This window comes from Rhinolophus hipposideros (genome assembly GCF_964194185.1).
Source record: "Rhinolophus hipposideros genome assembly, chromosome: 6".
Lineage (NCBI taxonomy): Eukaryota > Metazoa > Chordata > Mammalia > Chiroptera > Rhinolophidae > Rhinolophus > Rhinolophus hipposideros.
In genome coordinates, this window is record NC_138052.1 from 48,782,148 (window position 1) to 48,799,286 (window position 17,139).

Below are 17,139 nucleotides of genomic sequence, written 5' to 3' on the forward strand. Positions count from 1 at the left end.
CGACTGAAGGGGGCTGCAGTAGCTTTCTGTAACTTTAAATCAGCAACCCTGAGAATCACTGAATTTTTAGAGCTGGAAAGAGAAAAAACATTTGAGAGGGGAAGGACTAACATTAATAAAGCATTAATAAACTGTCTACAATTTACTAGATGCTTTACCTATGGGCTATCATGTAAACCTCAGAAGAATTCAGACTTTGTACCCATTTTACAAAAAAAAACAAAAAAAGAAGAAGAAGTAGGTGTAGAGAAGGGATGTAATTTGGGCTTCTGGATTGAAACCTATAATTACCTGACCTCAGGGCTGCTGTTCTTTGACTGTGACACTTGCTCCCCATTAAAAGTCCCCACGTCTCAAATTCACACGAGAAAACTGAATCTAAGGAAGGTTGTCCCTCTGTCAGCGTCACAGGACCAGCATGGGGAGATGAGACGAGACCCCAGGCCCACAACTCGTCATCCAGGACTGTTGTTTTCTAGATGATGGAACTGAGGGCCGTGGTGTCAGTCTAGTGGCTGTGTCACAAATGAAAATGAGGGTCTTTTGAGCAGTTTATATTATTAGGGTTTGGGGAACTCATGCCTGCTAATGGGAATTGGGTGGAGTCTTTGCTCTGATCCTATTTTATTTAAGAATTGGTAGATTTGTGAATGGATTACTCGTCTCATGTAAAACCCCTTTCTTTTGAAAACTGAGATACTGTCTTATATCTAGTCTTCTGATACCTCTTCTAGTAACAGTGATTTCTGAGGTACAAAGCTCAGGTATCGTATATACACATTTCTTTAGTATTTTAAGCAGTTTTTGGGGGGGGAGGGTGGGGACCTAAAGATTTTAGCTTAGTTCAAGTGTCAGGCCTTCCTTTTTTATTCCTTCCCTTATTACGGATTTAAATTCCATCTTTATCTTGGTTCATCTTCAGTCTGAAGATCGTTTTTCTTTGGAGATAGAAGTAAAGGAGGTTGACTAATGCAGATTTGTCTTTTGGTCTTAATATTGAAACTTCTTCCCATTGCTTTGACCCTAATCCTGCCTTTTAAAAAAAGAAAGAAAAAGAAAAACCCTTTTTGTTTCCTTACAACCAAACTAATTTCAAAAGTTTTGTGTTCACTTCTCAATAAGACACTTTTAAGACATTGTTATAACACAGAGAGAGCTGGTTATAAAGATGAGGTGGTTATATTTTAGCATCAGTTAAATTGAATCCATCCAGTTATTAAGCGCTTATTAAAGACAGACCATGTGCCTTCCCTGCACAGATGTTAGAGAAGCAAAGTTGAATAAGATACAGGGTCATCTGTTAAGAATTTCATGGTCTAGGAGAAGGTGAACCAGGCGAGAATTGTTGAATTAAGCCAGGGAAGGAGGGGGTTGTTTATTGGTTGTACTTATGTACCCCAATTCATTCCTAAGGAAGTAGGAAGAGACTATCTATGCTCCTGGCTGCCAAAGATAAAAGGAAATATGATAAGGTAAATGAAGGCGCATCATACTTCAGGGGAATGAGCTTTGTTTTGTTTTGTTTTGGTCTAAATTCAGAGAACTTGAGATAGGGATCCTATTGTAAGCTGGATTTCTGATACGAGGAACACTCACTAGAGGGATGGTGTGTTTAATAGACTTTTATAAAAGACACGGAAATCCCTTCGTTGAGTGATTTCTAGTTCTAATATTCAGTGAGAGTGAGGGTATTACGTTACACAGAGATTTAGGGAAGCAACTCTGGCTGGGCAAGCTGATGGGATCTAAGCACTGCTCACCGGGCATCAGCAGCGCTGAAGCCCTCCAGGCACATGATGAAGAATGTTCACGTGCCTGGATCATCCCTATGGAAATGCCTACATGTTAATGAAACCAAAATAGAATATTGTTTCTGGAGTTTGAAGTAATTTCTACTCACCTTAACCTGTCATTGTTCATCAGTAACAGTTACTGTGACAAGATGAGACAAGGCTTCCCAGAGCTCTGAGAATTGCAGCTTCTGCTGGTCTTCCCTGACTCCTCATCCCAGCTGCAGAATGACTGTGCTGCAAAACAAAACAAAAACACCTTCAGTTGACAATTGAAGTAAACAAACAATAAAGTCTCGTTGACTGGCCGCTCACCAGTCTGCAGAAGTATGGCCCATCACACAGACGGGGTTTGCAGGGCACATCTGCCCTTTAAATGGTTAGCCAGTCGCTGACTTTAGTCCTCAGTCTTTGTCCAGTGATTTGTTTTGCAGTTTCTACAAGGCTCCAATTTCTGGTTTGAATAGTAGCCATACCTGGGGCTTAGAGCGCGCAGCTGGATTCCTCCCGCCCGACCCCGCCGCCCCTGACTGCAAAGTCACAGATTTCCTAGTTCATCCCGTGTGCTGTTGGATGGCAGCCTTTTATGGGAGTGATTTCCCCCTATTATTAGCCATTTAAAAGGCTTTCTTTAGTACACTGTGTGATTATAAGGCTGATTCCCCTTGCCACGGACTAGTCTCTACTCTCCATGTCCAGGATTATCAGAATTTATTCTTACAAATGAGAATGTTGTCAAGTTGTCACCTTGCCCACAAGGACACACTAGGTACCTTCCCTGTACTGGATACTAGGGAAGCAAAGTTAAATGAGATTCGGCGTAGGCTAATTGAAATTATCTTTTTGTTTTGGTGTATAGTGGTCAATTTACCAGTCACATCAACTATATTATTTCTTCTCTGGTCTCTCACCATTTTTTCCCCCCTATTTTATGGATAACCCTGTGCTAGAACCAGTAATCTCAAGAAAGAGTTGTTTTTACCTTACAGCTGGGACATCTGTAGGGGGGGAAGGGAGGTGAGGGGAAGTGAACTCTGAGGCTTCCCCCACCCCCCAGGGGCTAGGAGCAAGGGCCAAACCTCAGATCAAAACAGGAAACCTGGTAGCTGATAAAGGTGTTTATGCCTGCCTGTTATAGTCAGTCAGGTCGCTGAAAACTCGAAATGTGAATTCCTCCTTACTACATGTTTAAAGAAAAACAAAAATCCTGCTTTTAAGTATTTTATATGGGTTAAATAGGGTTGAAAGCTGTTTTCTAGTAAAAGTAGAAAGGAAAGTACTTTAATGAAGAGATTTTTTTTTTTTAAAGAATTACAGAAGTATTGAAGTACAATGTAGGCCTAGAAGCATTTTTAGGCAGCATCCAGTGTTCAATATTAATATAGAATACTTGACTAAAATACTTCTCAGAAGTTAAATGGTCCTTCTAAGTTTTGTTTACTCTTTATATTCTCTTAACTCAGAAATATCAGAAACTTCAAACTGGTAGGTTTCTCATTAGTATAATTTATAAAATCATATTCATAGCGGTCACTAGGTCTTTTATGTGCTTTGAAAAATAGTCTCCTGGCATCACAAAATCCACTTGAGCTCTGAAACAACATTAACCAGGTTGTTGTGAATTTCCGTAAGCAACTTTTTAGATTTCTGAATGAACTCTGTTTAATTGGCATTTGCCAACTATCAAATGTTTAGAGATTAAGCTTCTCATCAGCTGCAGCTTAAAGCTCTCTAAGCTGCCTCTGAATGAATTCAGAGTCTAGATTGTCCATACTCATTGTTGTAGAAGGTGGCATCAAGCTATTTTAGGAGATTTTTATTGTTCATTAGGGTCCATAGTGTGATATCCTAAGGAAAAATTAAAATGGTGTCAGTCATGCAGCTCCAGCCCTGTTTTCATACTTCACAGCATCATTAAAATCTAAGTGCGGAAGATAGGCTAATTGTGCATAAATTGGCACATTTATTTCTATTGCTAAAAATAATTTTTTAAGAAAGTATGATCGTTCTCAAAAAGATACCAGATTACATAGATGAAACAAGATTGGCCACGTACTGGTAACTGTTGAAACTTGACGAGAAATGATGGCTCATGATACATTTTTCTCTCCTTCCCATAACAAAAATTCTTAAAAGATAAGTTAGCGAAAAAATAACCACTATGTCAAAACGTACCCCAGCATTTTCCAGGTTCTGGGAAAAGATCTCTAAGGAATGCCGTTTGAAGCAATATTCCATTCTGAAGGGAGAGGATCTTGTATGAAAAAGGCATCTTATCCATCCATAGGCTGCATTGTCCAAAACGTGTCCGGAAACAGAATGAGAACTGGAAGCTCCTGGTATTATCAGTCACCCCATTTTACAATCATCGTGCTCTCTTGTGTGTCTCCGTAGGTTCGTGTGACCGTGTTTCCCTCAAAAACGGTAGCGCAGCATTCAGGGGTCCCCTGGTGGATCATCCTCGTGGCTATTCTTGCTGGAATTTTGATGCTTGCTCTGTTAGTTCTTTTACTATGGAAGGTAAGTGATAGCTGGAATGTGAGTTTCGTGATTTTAAACTTTACTTCACGTTTTTAAAAAAAGTAAATTTAACCCTGATAGCATATGTACATTTCTGTTTTTCATTTATTCCTTTTCCCCAACATTTTATTATGAAACTTTCCCAATGTACAGCAAACTTGGGAATTTTATAATAAACACCTGTATGTCTACCTAATACTTTGTGTTTAAAAGTATATTATTTATACATTAGAAGAAGTTTCTTAAATGTATAAATGTTGGTGTTTTTCACATATAATTTAGCATGTTTGGCAAATAACAATTTCAAAATTTGTACTAGTTTTAGAATCTTCTGAACCTATGCCAAAGTGTTGAGTACATTAATCTGAATCTGTATCCCTGTTAATTTCAACTTCTGTAGTAAGCAGATAAATGTTCATGGCAGCTATTGGGCTTTATATCATTGCAGCTAGATTAAGAATATAAAATTATGAAATCAATGAACAACTGCATCTCAAGGGGGTCATCATAGCCTATATCAAACATGAGAAAGATTTGGGTTCAATGTGTTCCTCATTAGAACTGGTCCTGCAAATAAAATGTAGTGTCTTCCCCCTACTTCTACCAATAAATCGTTTACAAAAAAGTATGTGTGGGATGGATGCATACTTCTTTTGCAAAAGATTATAACCTATAGATTTTGGATTTGTTCTCAGTAATGGACGTCCACAGTCCCTTACCAACAATTACAAATTCCAAAAATCTCTGAAAACTGAAAGTTTGTAATGACTTATTTGGCAGCAAAACTTGACGTGATGTGAAGAGAGGCTATGTATAGTCTTTATCCTTTGTGCATTAATTTCACTGCAGAAATATGTTTTGGTTCCAGTGGCATTAAGTATGCATATTACTTGTCTAAAATACCCAAAACTCTGGATTTCCAAACATATTTGGTCCAGTGAGTTTTGCATAAAGAATTATGAACCTCAGCCAGCAATCTCTAAGATCAGACTAATTCTCATCCTTTCCTTGGATCCAAAAGTAGAATGACAAGGGTTCCGGATAGTTTCATGTTCAAATATTGGGCATCTCCTGTTTGATTTGTTTTTCCAAGTAACTTCCTTTTGCCAATCTGAGATAATTTTCTGGTGTCCAAATGTGTGATTGAAGCTTGGTATCTGTTCATGCCAAGATTCTTCCTTGCAGAGGGCATTAGCCAGTCCTACCTCTGATGTTTATTTCAGGCAATAGGTTTCCCTGGTAAAGCACAGCCAACCAATATAGGAGAAGCCCTGAAGATTGTTTTGATATCGAAAACTGAATTTGAGGTTTTATATTTGAGGATGGCCTTCTTGTGCTCTCTGGAAAAGGACACAAGGCTAATATGTTTTGGAACAGGTCTTATTGGCAGTCTTGAATGAGGTTGAGACGTAACAGTGGGTTGAGAATTCCAACCAAGCTGTATAAGAAATCCAAGCTGTATAATCTTGGGCAAATCATTTCACCTCCCTGGGGTACTGGTTTGCCTTAGCTGTTTAATAAGTAGGTTGGACTAGATGATTGCATTGGCTCTTTTTTTCCTTAATTCTGAAGTATCCCAACTCACAAGTGAACTCTAAAGTAATCAAACAACATCTACAACCCCCACATGAAAATCATTTTTATTATTTTACAGATAGATACTATTCTTTCTGAAACTGAACTATTTGTTATGTGTTAAAATCATAGAATTTTGGGTCCAGAAAGGACTCTAGTTCAGTGGCCTTTAAGTGGGTTTTGCACATCCACGTAGGTGCCAGGAGTAAGCAGGTGGGGCTAGGGCTGACATCTCCACTTCAACCAGACTGTTCTGATTTTATTTGCTTTAAATATTGGGATTCTGCATAGGATTTTGTTGGGAAGTGAAAGAGTAAAGTCCTCCAGGCTGGTCCATTTACCTTTGTTTTGCCAAGATGCTTATGCCATGGATTTTCAGAATGTTGCCAAGTTGGAGGCAGCACCAGTGCTCTCAGTTTATTCCTTTTCCCACCCTATTTACTAGCACACGTTAATGAAAGTTGGGTGGGGGTGTTCACTGTGTATTAAATGGAGAGTCACAAATAGGTATCAAGATAAATTGTCTAGGTCAACGCTTCCCAATAAAAGTTTATGGATTAATGGAAATGCTCTGAAGTTGTGCTGTCCCATATGGTGGCCACTAGTCATATGTGGCTATTGAGCAACTGGAATATGGCCAGGGCAAATGAGGTATTGACTTGTAAATGTCATTTAATTTAACTTAATTTAAATTTGAATGGCCACATGTAGTTAGTGGCTACCATATTGTACAAAGCAGATCTAGAGTTTTCACTTTGATGAGTTGCCAGAGTAGGACGCAGAATTTTTCAGGAGGGCACAGATTTGACCAAGTTGTATTTCAAAGGGCAGTTTCATGGCCTTAGGAACTAGATAAAAGTAAAGAGTAAAAGTTCTCCATCGCGGAATGAAGGAAAGTATAGTCGAAAGTAGAATTATACTTTGATACTCACTTGGAGAGACTTAAGCTGAGGAGCGTAGGTTCCTACCCCTTCAGGGTTACCTGCTGGTTCAGAATTTGGGACAATGACTGCAATCATTCTTTCATGATGGCATATTCGAATTTATATTGTGATTCACCCCACAAATCCAAAGGCCTCAAATAGATGGCATTTATTCCATAAAATTTACTGTGAAAGGCAGAAAAATACAGTATCTGTATTTTATTTGGATTTGTGCTAAATTTTAGAGAATTTATTCTTTAACCTTTGCCTCAATAAACTGCAGAAGTCAATCTTATGCCTGTTTTCGAGTCCATATTCTCCTGCAAGGAGAAACCACCTGCATCTATAATCAGATGTGTATATATTTTAGGATGATTTTGTCCTCAGGATTTCTGTTACAAATAGAAAGATCGATTAGCTAACCAATGTCACCCGGAGAAATATTTGACCCGAGAGAGACCCATGGTAATAGAGTTGGGTTGATTGCTGTCCCAATGTAATGTAGTGCCGTGGCTATTCACTTTCGGTTGATCTATAGTGGTCTCTTGGTAAACAAGCTATGAATAGAAAACAGGTTAAAATCTAAGACTTTTTTTTGTTTTGTTTAGCTCTTATACACCAAACTGTAAAACTGACTAAATACCTTGCTTCCTTGTAGTGTGGTTTCTTCAAGAGAAATAAGAAAGATCATTATGATGCCACATATCACAAGGCTGAGATCCATGCTCAGCCATCTGATAAAGAGAGGCTTACTTCTGATGCATAGTATTGATCTACTTCTGTAATTGGTAATTGATCAATGTTTTTTAATTGCTAGCTGTGGGACCTGCTATGGTTGTGGTGGCTAACTTTAAGAGCAACCGCTTGCTGTATGTGTCCCATTAACAGATGTTTCCAAATGTCCACACTGGCTTGCCTTGCTTGGATTTATTTTATTTATTTCACTTGAAAGCTCACAGTTGTTTTTTTTAATGCACAAAGAATCTTCCGTTGCAGGTGAGTTATTTTGTGTTGTTAAACATAAGTCCACAGCAATGAAGAAAACTGCAATCTGTGTACACACAAAAGGAGGCTTTCACCTCCACTGTAGCCCAGTTTGCCACATATTGTTACTCCAGTACGCAGCATCCCACTTGGAATTTCAAAGATGCATAAGAAATCATTCCAGATTTCTTGTCCATTTTGGAATTTCCCACAGATAGACGCTTGTGTTGACTGCCTAATTAACCTGTTGCATGTTGGAAACATGGTGTTTCTCTTGATGAGAAGGCTTTCTCACTGTCATCTTTTTGATCTCCTTGCTATAAAGTGATGGGGGAAGGCTTAGAATGCTTTTATTGTTGCTCAGAAATTGTTTTATGCTAGCTCAGCATGCAACTTCCTTTTCCTGCATATCTACCACAGGTCGAAGACCATTACAACAAACCAAGACTATTGGTTGGCATGATGGATATTATGACCAATTTCAGAAAATAGTTCTTTACCAAAGGACCTTCAATACACAAAATTCTAGTATACAAATAAATGCTCTGGATAGTATTTATTTTAATATGTTGTAATGGATTTTGACCTTGATTCATGTTCCAAAAGATTTGACTCAATCTTGGGGTCTCAGTTAATTTTTAAGTTCATGTTTTGCTTCTCTTATTTGTAAATCCGTGGAAACAGGAATTGGTGGTGATTCCTTTTTCCATTTCTGTGAACATGAGAGGATAGAATTACTCCTACAATCCCTTTCCGTGGCACTAAGTGAATCCCAACATTTCCATTTCAGTTTTACATATCAACCTTGATTTCCTTCTTTATTTAAATGGGGCAGGAGCCACATTTTGTAATAGATAGTGATTTGGCTTTTTATGCACAGGATAATAAAGGAGTCCATGTTGAAATGGCCTCATTGGTCCTTCTTGGTCCATTTTTCCCGTTGATTCAGTGATAACTATGCACATATTTCTGCCCCATGACATTTTTATAACATAAATTCATTCAACATAAATGTTCTGTTCCTATTAATGTCATGTAATAAACACATTAATAGGAACATACATTTATGTTGAATGAATTTATGTTATAAAAACAGACCATTCTAAGTATCCTCCTCATCCTTCTTCTATCTGCATTTTTAAATTGAAAACACATTTTTTTAAAAAAGGCATATACATTTATGTAAAAAAATTCAATCTGATTTTTAAATATCTAGATATGTTCTCAGTAAAAATCTACTTTGTATCAGATTGAATATTTTTTAAATGAATAAAATATGTATTCATTAACAATTGAAATGTAAATGTCTTTTTCTTTTGCAAAAAAAAAAGAAGAAGAAATTAGGTGGAGCTCTGAAATTCAGTCTATTGATACTTTCCTCAAGTTCCTTGTGGTACATGATTGATTTTATTGCAGGACAGAGTTACATGATTTATTAATAAAAGAGCTTAATTTGGAAGCACAGCAGCAAGTCCAAGCAGTATAAATTACCTTCTAGCTAATGAGACATGTGTACTGGAGCGTCGGAGGAGAGAAAATTCTTAAACTGACCCATTTGGACACTGGCGTATTCAAACTGTAATTTGTAAACTATTTGTGACCTGAGTTCCATTTTGTTAGTGGGAGAAAGTCATGAAATTATCTTTGGTCTATGGCCTTAAAATTTTTTTTTCTTCAAAATGATGTTTTAATAATCTGAAAATTAGATCTTTTATATTATAGTATTGTGATTATAAAAAATGGAAGCAATATTTCATAAACTCTTAAATTTAATAAGGAAATAGCTTACATTGTTACAAAATGTAGACAAGATGAAAAAACAGACTTTTCTTCCAGTTGTACAGCTGTTCTCTTCCATTTATCTCCACTGGCTGTTACCAGTTCTTTTCGACTTAATTAGTTCTTTTTTAAAAGAAAGATGTCTTTTTCCCTTAGTCCAGAGGTAGGCTTGGCTGAACAGAAAGCGTAGACGTACCCGTTTAGTGTACTTGCTTTTCTTGAGATTACTTAATTTGTTTCTTTTCTCTTTCCCCCTTCTCCAGTGTGGATTCTTTAAACGCTCTAGGTACGACGATAGCATTCCCCGATATCATGCTGTCAGGATCCGGAAAGAAGAGCGCGAGATCAAAGATGAAAAATATAATGATAACCTTGAAAAAAAACAGTGGATCACAAGGTGGAATGAAAATGAAAGCTACTCCTAGGGGCGGCCACAGAAGCTTCACAGTACCCAAACTGCTTTTTTAATTTTTCCCAACTCAGAAATTCAAATGGATTTAAAAGCCTGTTCCAAGACCTGAATATTGGTTTCAGACAGACTACATACAGTACGAACGTACAGTTTTAACTGCTGTGGACATTGTTACGTACCCTAAGGTTCCTGTTTTGCACAGCCAAATTTAAGACTGTTGGAATGGATTTTTCTTTAACTGCCTTAATTTAACTTTTCGAGTTGCCTTTGTTTTTGGTGTGGCTGACTCACGTGTGCCGGGGAAGGGCCTGCCCAGTTATGCTCATATGACATCCTCCCAATAGTGTAGCTGGAAGAAGGCACCCACAGTCACCATGGCAACAGAGTGACCATCCTAACCTCGGCACTGCCTCTGCAAACATTCTTCCCATAGGACTGGAGAACCTGCACGTTAACTGTCCCACAGCACAAGACAATGCCCTTAGGGGTAATTGTGTTTCAATTTAAAGTACTATCTTAAAATTAAATGTGCAATAGAAGGTGATGTTGCCATCCTGCCATCTTTTTCCATTTCCTAAAAGTGTGAATACTTGCTCCCACCAAATACATACAGGTTCCATTCTCCCTTTTCTCGAAAACACACAGGTGCAACAGACTTGAATGCTAGTTATACTTACTTGTATATGGTATTTATTTTTTTCTTTTTTACAAACCATTTTGCTATTGACTAACAGGCCAAAGATTCTCCAGTTTACCCTTCAGGTTGGATTAAGCAATCAGTTAGAACATGGGAGGTCATTGGTTTGACCTAAATTATTTACTGCAAAAAGAAAATAATTCTTTATAAATGTACCAGAGTTATAATTTACAGATAAGTTTAAGTTATTAAAACATCTTCCTTTACAATAGCCCTGACCCCTCCCTCCAAACCCAAAAATTTTGTTTAAGAAATGGGATTAACTGTAAGATGTTTAATTCTTAACAGACATTATCAGATTTTTGAGTTTAGAGCCTGTGTGATATTTCTGAATTACATACTATAACTTTCAGGAACGCTTGGAAATAATGGGTTTGTTTCTTGAACTTTTGTCACTGCTGTATATAAAGGACTTGAAAGAAATGGTGAGTGCCTCTGGTGGATCCAAATCGATCCAGTGTAAGACTACTGAGTATCTGATACCAAAAGTCAGATTAGAACTTCATGGCTTTTAAGTTTTTAATGTTATTGGAATAATTTAATCAGTGAGTCAGTGTTCTATTTTTTGCTTTGTTTCCTCCCCTCTCTATAGATTCCCCAAATTACTTCAGGACTACTCTAACAAGAACATTAAAATGTTTTTTAATTATAAAAATGGAGGGCGGAGGAAGTCATTATTCTATACATTTAACAGAGGTTGAGTAGATATGAAAGCTGAATTTTTTTTTTAATTACTGTGCTTCAAAATGTTAAGTTATATAGGGAACAACAGCAAACAGGTGCTAATTTATGTTGATAGTGCAAGCAGTCTTAGTGTTTTAAAAGAACAAAATACAGCTATGTGCCATTGTTGCTTTGGAGTTTTAATTTTATTTTTTTTCTTTTCGGAAATCTTATGCCCTGAATGAAGATACGAAGAACATTGTTCTAGTTGTACTTTGGAATTTTCACTCACAAAAATCATTTTACAAATGATATTTTGTTTACAAAAACTTCTTGAAGCAGGTCATAATAGTGTTTAAAATCTCAGTTTCTTGCTTAGGTAACTTGGAACCTAATGCACTGGCTTTTTAGGTTGCTAAGAAGCTGATATTTTGAATGTTTTTATAGACCTTTGTTATAAAAAACGAATGTCCTGAAAAAAGGGTGGGGTGGGGGGTGGAAGGGTGGTTAAACAACAAAGAAACAAGAATGTAGTGGTGTTTAAATTTATAGTTGTTAAAAATGTCATCTCAAGTCGAGTCACTGGTCTGTTCACATTTGATACATTTTTATACTAACTAGCATTGTAAAATTATTTCATGATTAGAAAATACCTGTGGATATTTGTATAAAAGTGTGAAATAAATTTTTTTATGAAAGTGTTCATTGCTTAGTAACACAGCATTGTATACATGAAACAAACTCTAAACTTACAAGTAACCTGAACTGCCTTTCTTTTTATTTTATCAAGTCAAACCAAAGTTTTTGATGTTTTTACATATTCTTAGTGCCCCATATAATCTCAGATCAGCAAAACATGAGTGCCCCCAAATAATGCAACGTAAATATGATACCCCCTTTTGACTCCACTGTGCAGTTGATGCTCGAAAGGAAATGATTAAAGATGGTTCATTCAAGATACCTAGAAATTGGGAGATGTTTGTTTGCATTGATTCATCTTCTTCAAAGGCTTATGCCTGTGAAGGATGGGGTATTATTTAGCAATGACCCCATGGCATGAAAAATAAAAGTTCTTATGCCTAAGCTGCTTTCTTCTTAGAGCACATTTTGGATGTGAGAGCAGGCCAGCTGTGACATGTGTCACTATATTGACCACCAGGGGCTGAATTAGTAGAATTGACGGGTCAGAAAATACTTTTTTTTTTTTACCAAAGGATTTCATTTAGATTGAAGCAGTTTTATGAATCTTCTCTAGCTGAGTTATCACAATTGAATAAATGAAAATAAAGCATGTATATAGTGCCCAGACAATATAGCATGACCTGGCCTGAATAAATTTCCAATCTAAAATATATTATCTGTCCCGTGTATTAGGTAATAGTTTTCCACTGTACTTGGTGTTATATGTTAAGTCTTAGTCTTCTTAATTCTTTGAAGATCAGACAGGTATTACCACCCAAAGAAATGTGTGATTTGTACTTTTTAAAATGATGGGCCAGAGGCTGTGAACCTTTTATAGCCCCACGGTTATACCCAGATTAAATCACTACATTAATGTGTAATCACCATAACCGTTAAAGAGTGTCAGTAGCTGTGGTTTGGCTAGGGCTACGGCGTAAATGACCTGGACTGGAGGTCATGGCAGTGATTTATATGACTCCTGTGATGCCACCTTTCTCTCCCTCCTGAAAAGCATACAGGAATGCCTAGCAATGAGAGTGGTATCAGTATAGGGATATCCGGGGATGATGGTATTAATATAGGGATATCCGGGGATCTGTTCACAAACATTGACACTTTGTTGGTTGCAGATTACTTGCCACATCCTCACATGAGTCATGCACAGTTGTGGCTTATGTTGTGCACTTGTGATTGAGAATATTCTAGAATGTGGGGTAGATGGAGGTAGGGAATGCTTTAAATTGTCCAGACATGGGAAGTAAGCTTAAGACTCATTCTATCCTAAATGAAGACATCTTAATGAGAAACTGATCTCTAGTACACCAACCCACAAAAAAGACGACGTGGGAAGATAGGTTTTGTTTTAAAGGAGGAAAGGAGTGAAATGCTGTAGGTTTCTGGGTTCCACATAAGTACTTCCTCAGGGCTGACAAAACAGGAATGTGGAAGAGTTGTTTGATCAGCGTGGGTAGCGTCAAGTAAATGATTAAAGGCAGTTCCTAGAGACCAAAGGATAGGGTCCAACCACTCCTATGGTCCAACTACTTAGATTGAGGGGAAGGAGAAGTTCAAAGAGATGAAGAAAATGAACTTGAGAATGATTTAAAAAGAGTGGCTATTGCAAAGAAGCTAGTGGGCATCTGTTCTTCTAGAAGTCCCTGATTACGGTCAAATAGCAAGTATCTTCTCTCTTGTACCTTAGGTTTCGCTGACTCTGAAAGGCATCCTATCCAGCTGTTGGAACGTGGGAGTACTGTGTACTAGTGGCTGAGGCCAGGTCTACAGAGGTGTTACCAACAGACCCATCTAAGTGGAAAGTTATAAAGGGAATTCATGATTAAATCTTCGAAGGATAAGTGAACTGTAAAACACATCTGAGTAAGAAAACTGGTCCAGCACAGTGCAAGGGTGGACCAGGTGCCACAAAGGGCGAAACGAACCAGGTAAAGGTTGATGATTACATTGGAGTGAAGGAGTTAAGTGCAATTTTTGTAGCAAAGTTTAAGTGCCTCAGTCTTCTCTTTGCCCTTGCCCTGGAGCCTTTTCTCTATCAGGCTGCCTGTGCCAGGGGTCATTGAAATGGGCAGAGACAACTCAGATAAAATTTCTCATACACTGTTCATCCTTCTAGAACATCCGTAAAAAATCTCAAACTACAGGGATAGAGTGTGCTTTCATTTTCTCAAAATCTAGCAGATAAGTACTCAATTCACTAATAGCCAGTAGATAGATGTTAGTGTTCTGTTAAGATCCTGTGATTGAAAGATGGAGATAGTTGGATATGACTTAATCATTTTTTCCCCTAATGTCCAAGGATGTTATTAGGCTTTGAGGACATACAAACAAATAGAATACTGGCTCTGACCTTTTAAAGGAAGCTTACATCTAAAACAACAGATAATACTGACAAACAGGTGAATTCATTTTATATTAAGTAGCAGAATTCAAAATCTTGCATTAGGCTATCAATGGTTGACATGTAAGGTGGAACTTACCTCTGGAAGCAACACCATTCCCAGAAAATGTGGAATAGTTGTTCTGAACCTGGGCTGCACATTTGAATACCTAAAGAACATTTTTTTAAAAATCCCACTGCCCAGACTACATGAATCAGATGGACTCTATCAGAATCTCTGAAGGTGGGACCCAGGCATCAATGCTGTTTAAGGCTCCCCAAGTGACGTAAAGTGCAACCAAGATTGAGAACTGCTTTCGAGGTTGTCGGATGGCCTAAATATTCAAAGGGCTCTGCCCACTGTGTGGGAATGCCCTGCTTCTGCTGGTGGTGGTTCTACTGCAGCAGTAATGAGCTGAGGAGCTAGAGGTGGAGGGAGCTTGAGTCTGACTGCCCGGGTGCGAATTAGCTTTGTCTCTTAGAATATCACCCTCGGTTACATTCTGTGACTGACACATCGTGCCCCAGTTTCTTCATCTGTAAAATAGGATTGACAACAGTACCCATCTCATAGGTCCTTGTAAGGCGTAAATGAGAAGGTCTGGAAGTGCTCATTAAATGTTACCTATTTTTATAATTACACTTATTAATTGTGTAGAATCATAAAACGTTAAAATAGGAAGGAAATATGAAAATCTAGTTCTTCCTCATTTCACAGACGGGGAAACAGTTTATTTTAGTTGTCACTAGAGCCTTTGTCTCCTCTTCAAAGTCTAGCATACCCCATGATTTACTAGCGGGTGATGCAGCTACAATCTGCTAGCCTAAGTATCTAAATTAACTGAAAAATACTGTGAACCTAACTCTTCAGTTTAAACTGCTTATCAACAAATTGTCTCAGCCCTTAATACAAAGAGCATCTGTATGTGTGGGTTGGGATCAGGGCACATAAAGGAAGTCAGTGTGCAGGCATCTTGAGGTTGCTACGTACTGATTCTTGTTGTTTCTTTTTTCTGTTTATGAAATTGAAGAGTGTAAAAAGAGTAGATTCTTTTTAAAAATCTTTTCTCCGTTCTTTACACACTCGATCAATTCTTTGGTTTCCTTCAGTAGGGCGGCAAGCTGCAGTTGTGTGGTTTATCGTCTTTCCTGCTCTGCAGAAGATGAAATGCTTACAGAGCCCATCTCGTGCTTGAGTTACACCGTGTATATTACACCAGAGTCTGTCCCTGGAAGAACATTGCATTGACAGAAAGATCTGTTAAAGGCAAAAACAAAAAAATCATTTTTCCCTAGTAAGACGGAATCTGTTTGATTCTAGGTGTCATCAAATTGCTGATGGAACTGCAGTTCTAGGGTGTTTACCTGAGGGAACTTCCCCTGGTTAGGAAGTCTTAATCAACAGAGTGGTTGAGAGCAGTCCTCCTCACACTTGAACGTGCCTAAGAAGCACTTTGAGATCTTGTCAACATGCAGGTTCTGATTCAGGCAGTCTGGGATAGAGCCTGAGACTGTACATTTCCAACAAGCTCCAGGCACTGCAATGCTGCCGGCCCATGGATTACATGTAGCATAGTAAGGATCTTTGGAGTCAGTCTATCGAAGTCGTCGCTCTGCTACTTTCTACTTATGTGACCTTAGGTAAGTTTACTAACCCGTAATGGTTTAACTTCATCATCTGTAAAATGCTATTAGGGAATAAGTAGGATTCTATCTAGACACCATCCTTTCACCTCTATTCAACTTCCAACCCCCTAACATTCTCAAACCTGTGGATAAAGAGCAATCGGGGATCGTTTTAATCTCTGTTATATCTGAGTATATAGATTTCACTGCCTTGGCAGGATAGATGACATTGATCTTTGGCTACTCTTGTGAGCCAAGCCTTCAAGATACCTTCCCTGCTAGGAACAAACTCCCATTACAGTGACTATGATTACAACTGAATGGGGAACAATATGCCAGTTCTAGTAGCTGACCCCAGAAGCGGCGGATGTGTTGGCCTGGTATAATGACTTCTCTAAATCAATAACAAAACAGAAAAGATTAAAATAAGGTTCAGGCTAACTAAGGGTTACGGGTTAGCAATTGGACATTTCTTTTCTCAAGCATCAATTATTCTTCAGTTTCCCTTTTCCTGTTCCCACAACAAACAACCCAGCTACTTCTGCCAGAAAAACAAAAATAAATAAATAAAACACCTAAGCCATGTGATAAGTAACTATGGATTCGCTGCTCAACCTCTAGTCTACCCTTCTAGTTGGAAAGCTAAAAATACTTTTTCAGACTCTCTTGCAGCTAGGCTTTTGCATGTGAATTAGATTCTATGAAATACCTTCATATGAGATCTGAAAGGTGGACTAACGGTGGGTGTTTCTACAATTAGGTATGGTTGTGGAGGCCTAAAATTCAATGTTGAGTATCTTTTAACAATTTTTTCAATTACAGTTCACATTCAATATTATATTAGGTTCAGGTGTACAGCATAGTGGTTACATATTTATGTAAGTTACAAAGTGATCTGCCCATAAATCTTGCAACCACCTGACACCATATATAGTTATTACAATATTATTGATTATATACCCTAAGTTGTACTTTACATGTCATAATAATTTTGTAACTGCCAATTTGTATTTCTTAATCCCTTCTCCTTATTTACCAAGCCCACCAACTCCCCTCCCAACAAATCTAGTACCCATCTGACACTATACATTCTC

General features: G+C 37.9%; 1 protein-coding gene across 1 annotated transcript in view; it reads left to right on the forward strand.

The window, feature by feature from the left end:
- Nucleotides 1-12,308, forward strand: part of ITGA6 (integrin subunit alpha 6) — a gene marked incomplete at its 5' end in the record, with an annotated part of 60,207 nt that extends 47,899 nt beyond the window's left edge. The window contains 3 exons of the mRNA XM_081050772.1: nt 4,185-4,310; nt 7,467-7,596; nt 9,835-12,308. Coding sequence (XP_080906898.1) covers nt 4,185-4,310; nt 7,467-7,574 — 234 coding nt within the window. The 3' untranslated portion in view covers nt 7,575-7,596; nt 9,835-12,308. The remainder of the gene's footprint in view (nt 1-4,184; nt 4,311-7,466; nt 7,597-9,834) is intronic.
- Nucleotides 12,309-17,139: the final 4,831 nt, after the last annotated feature.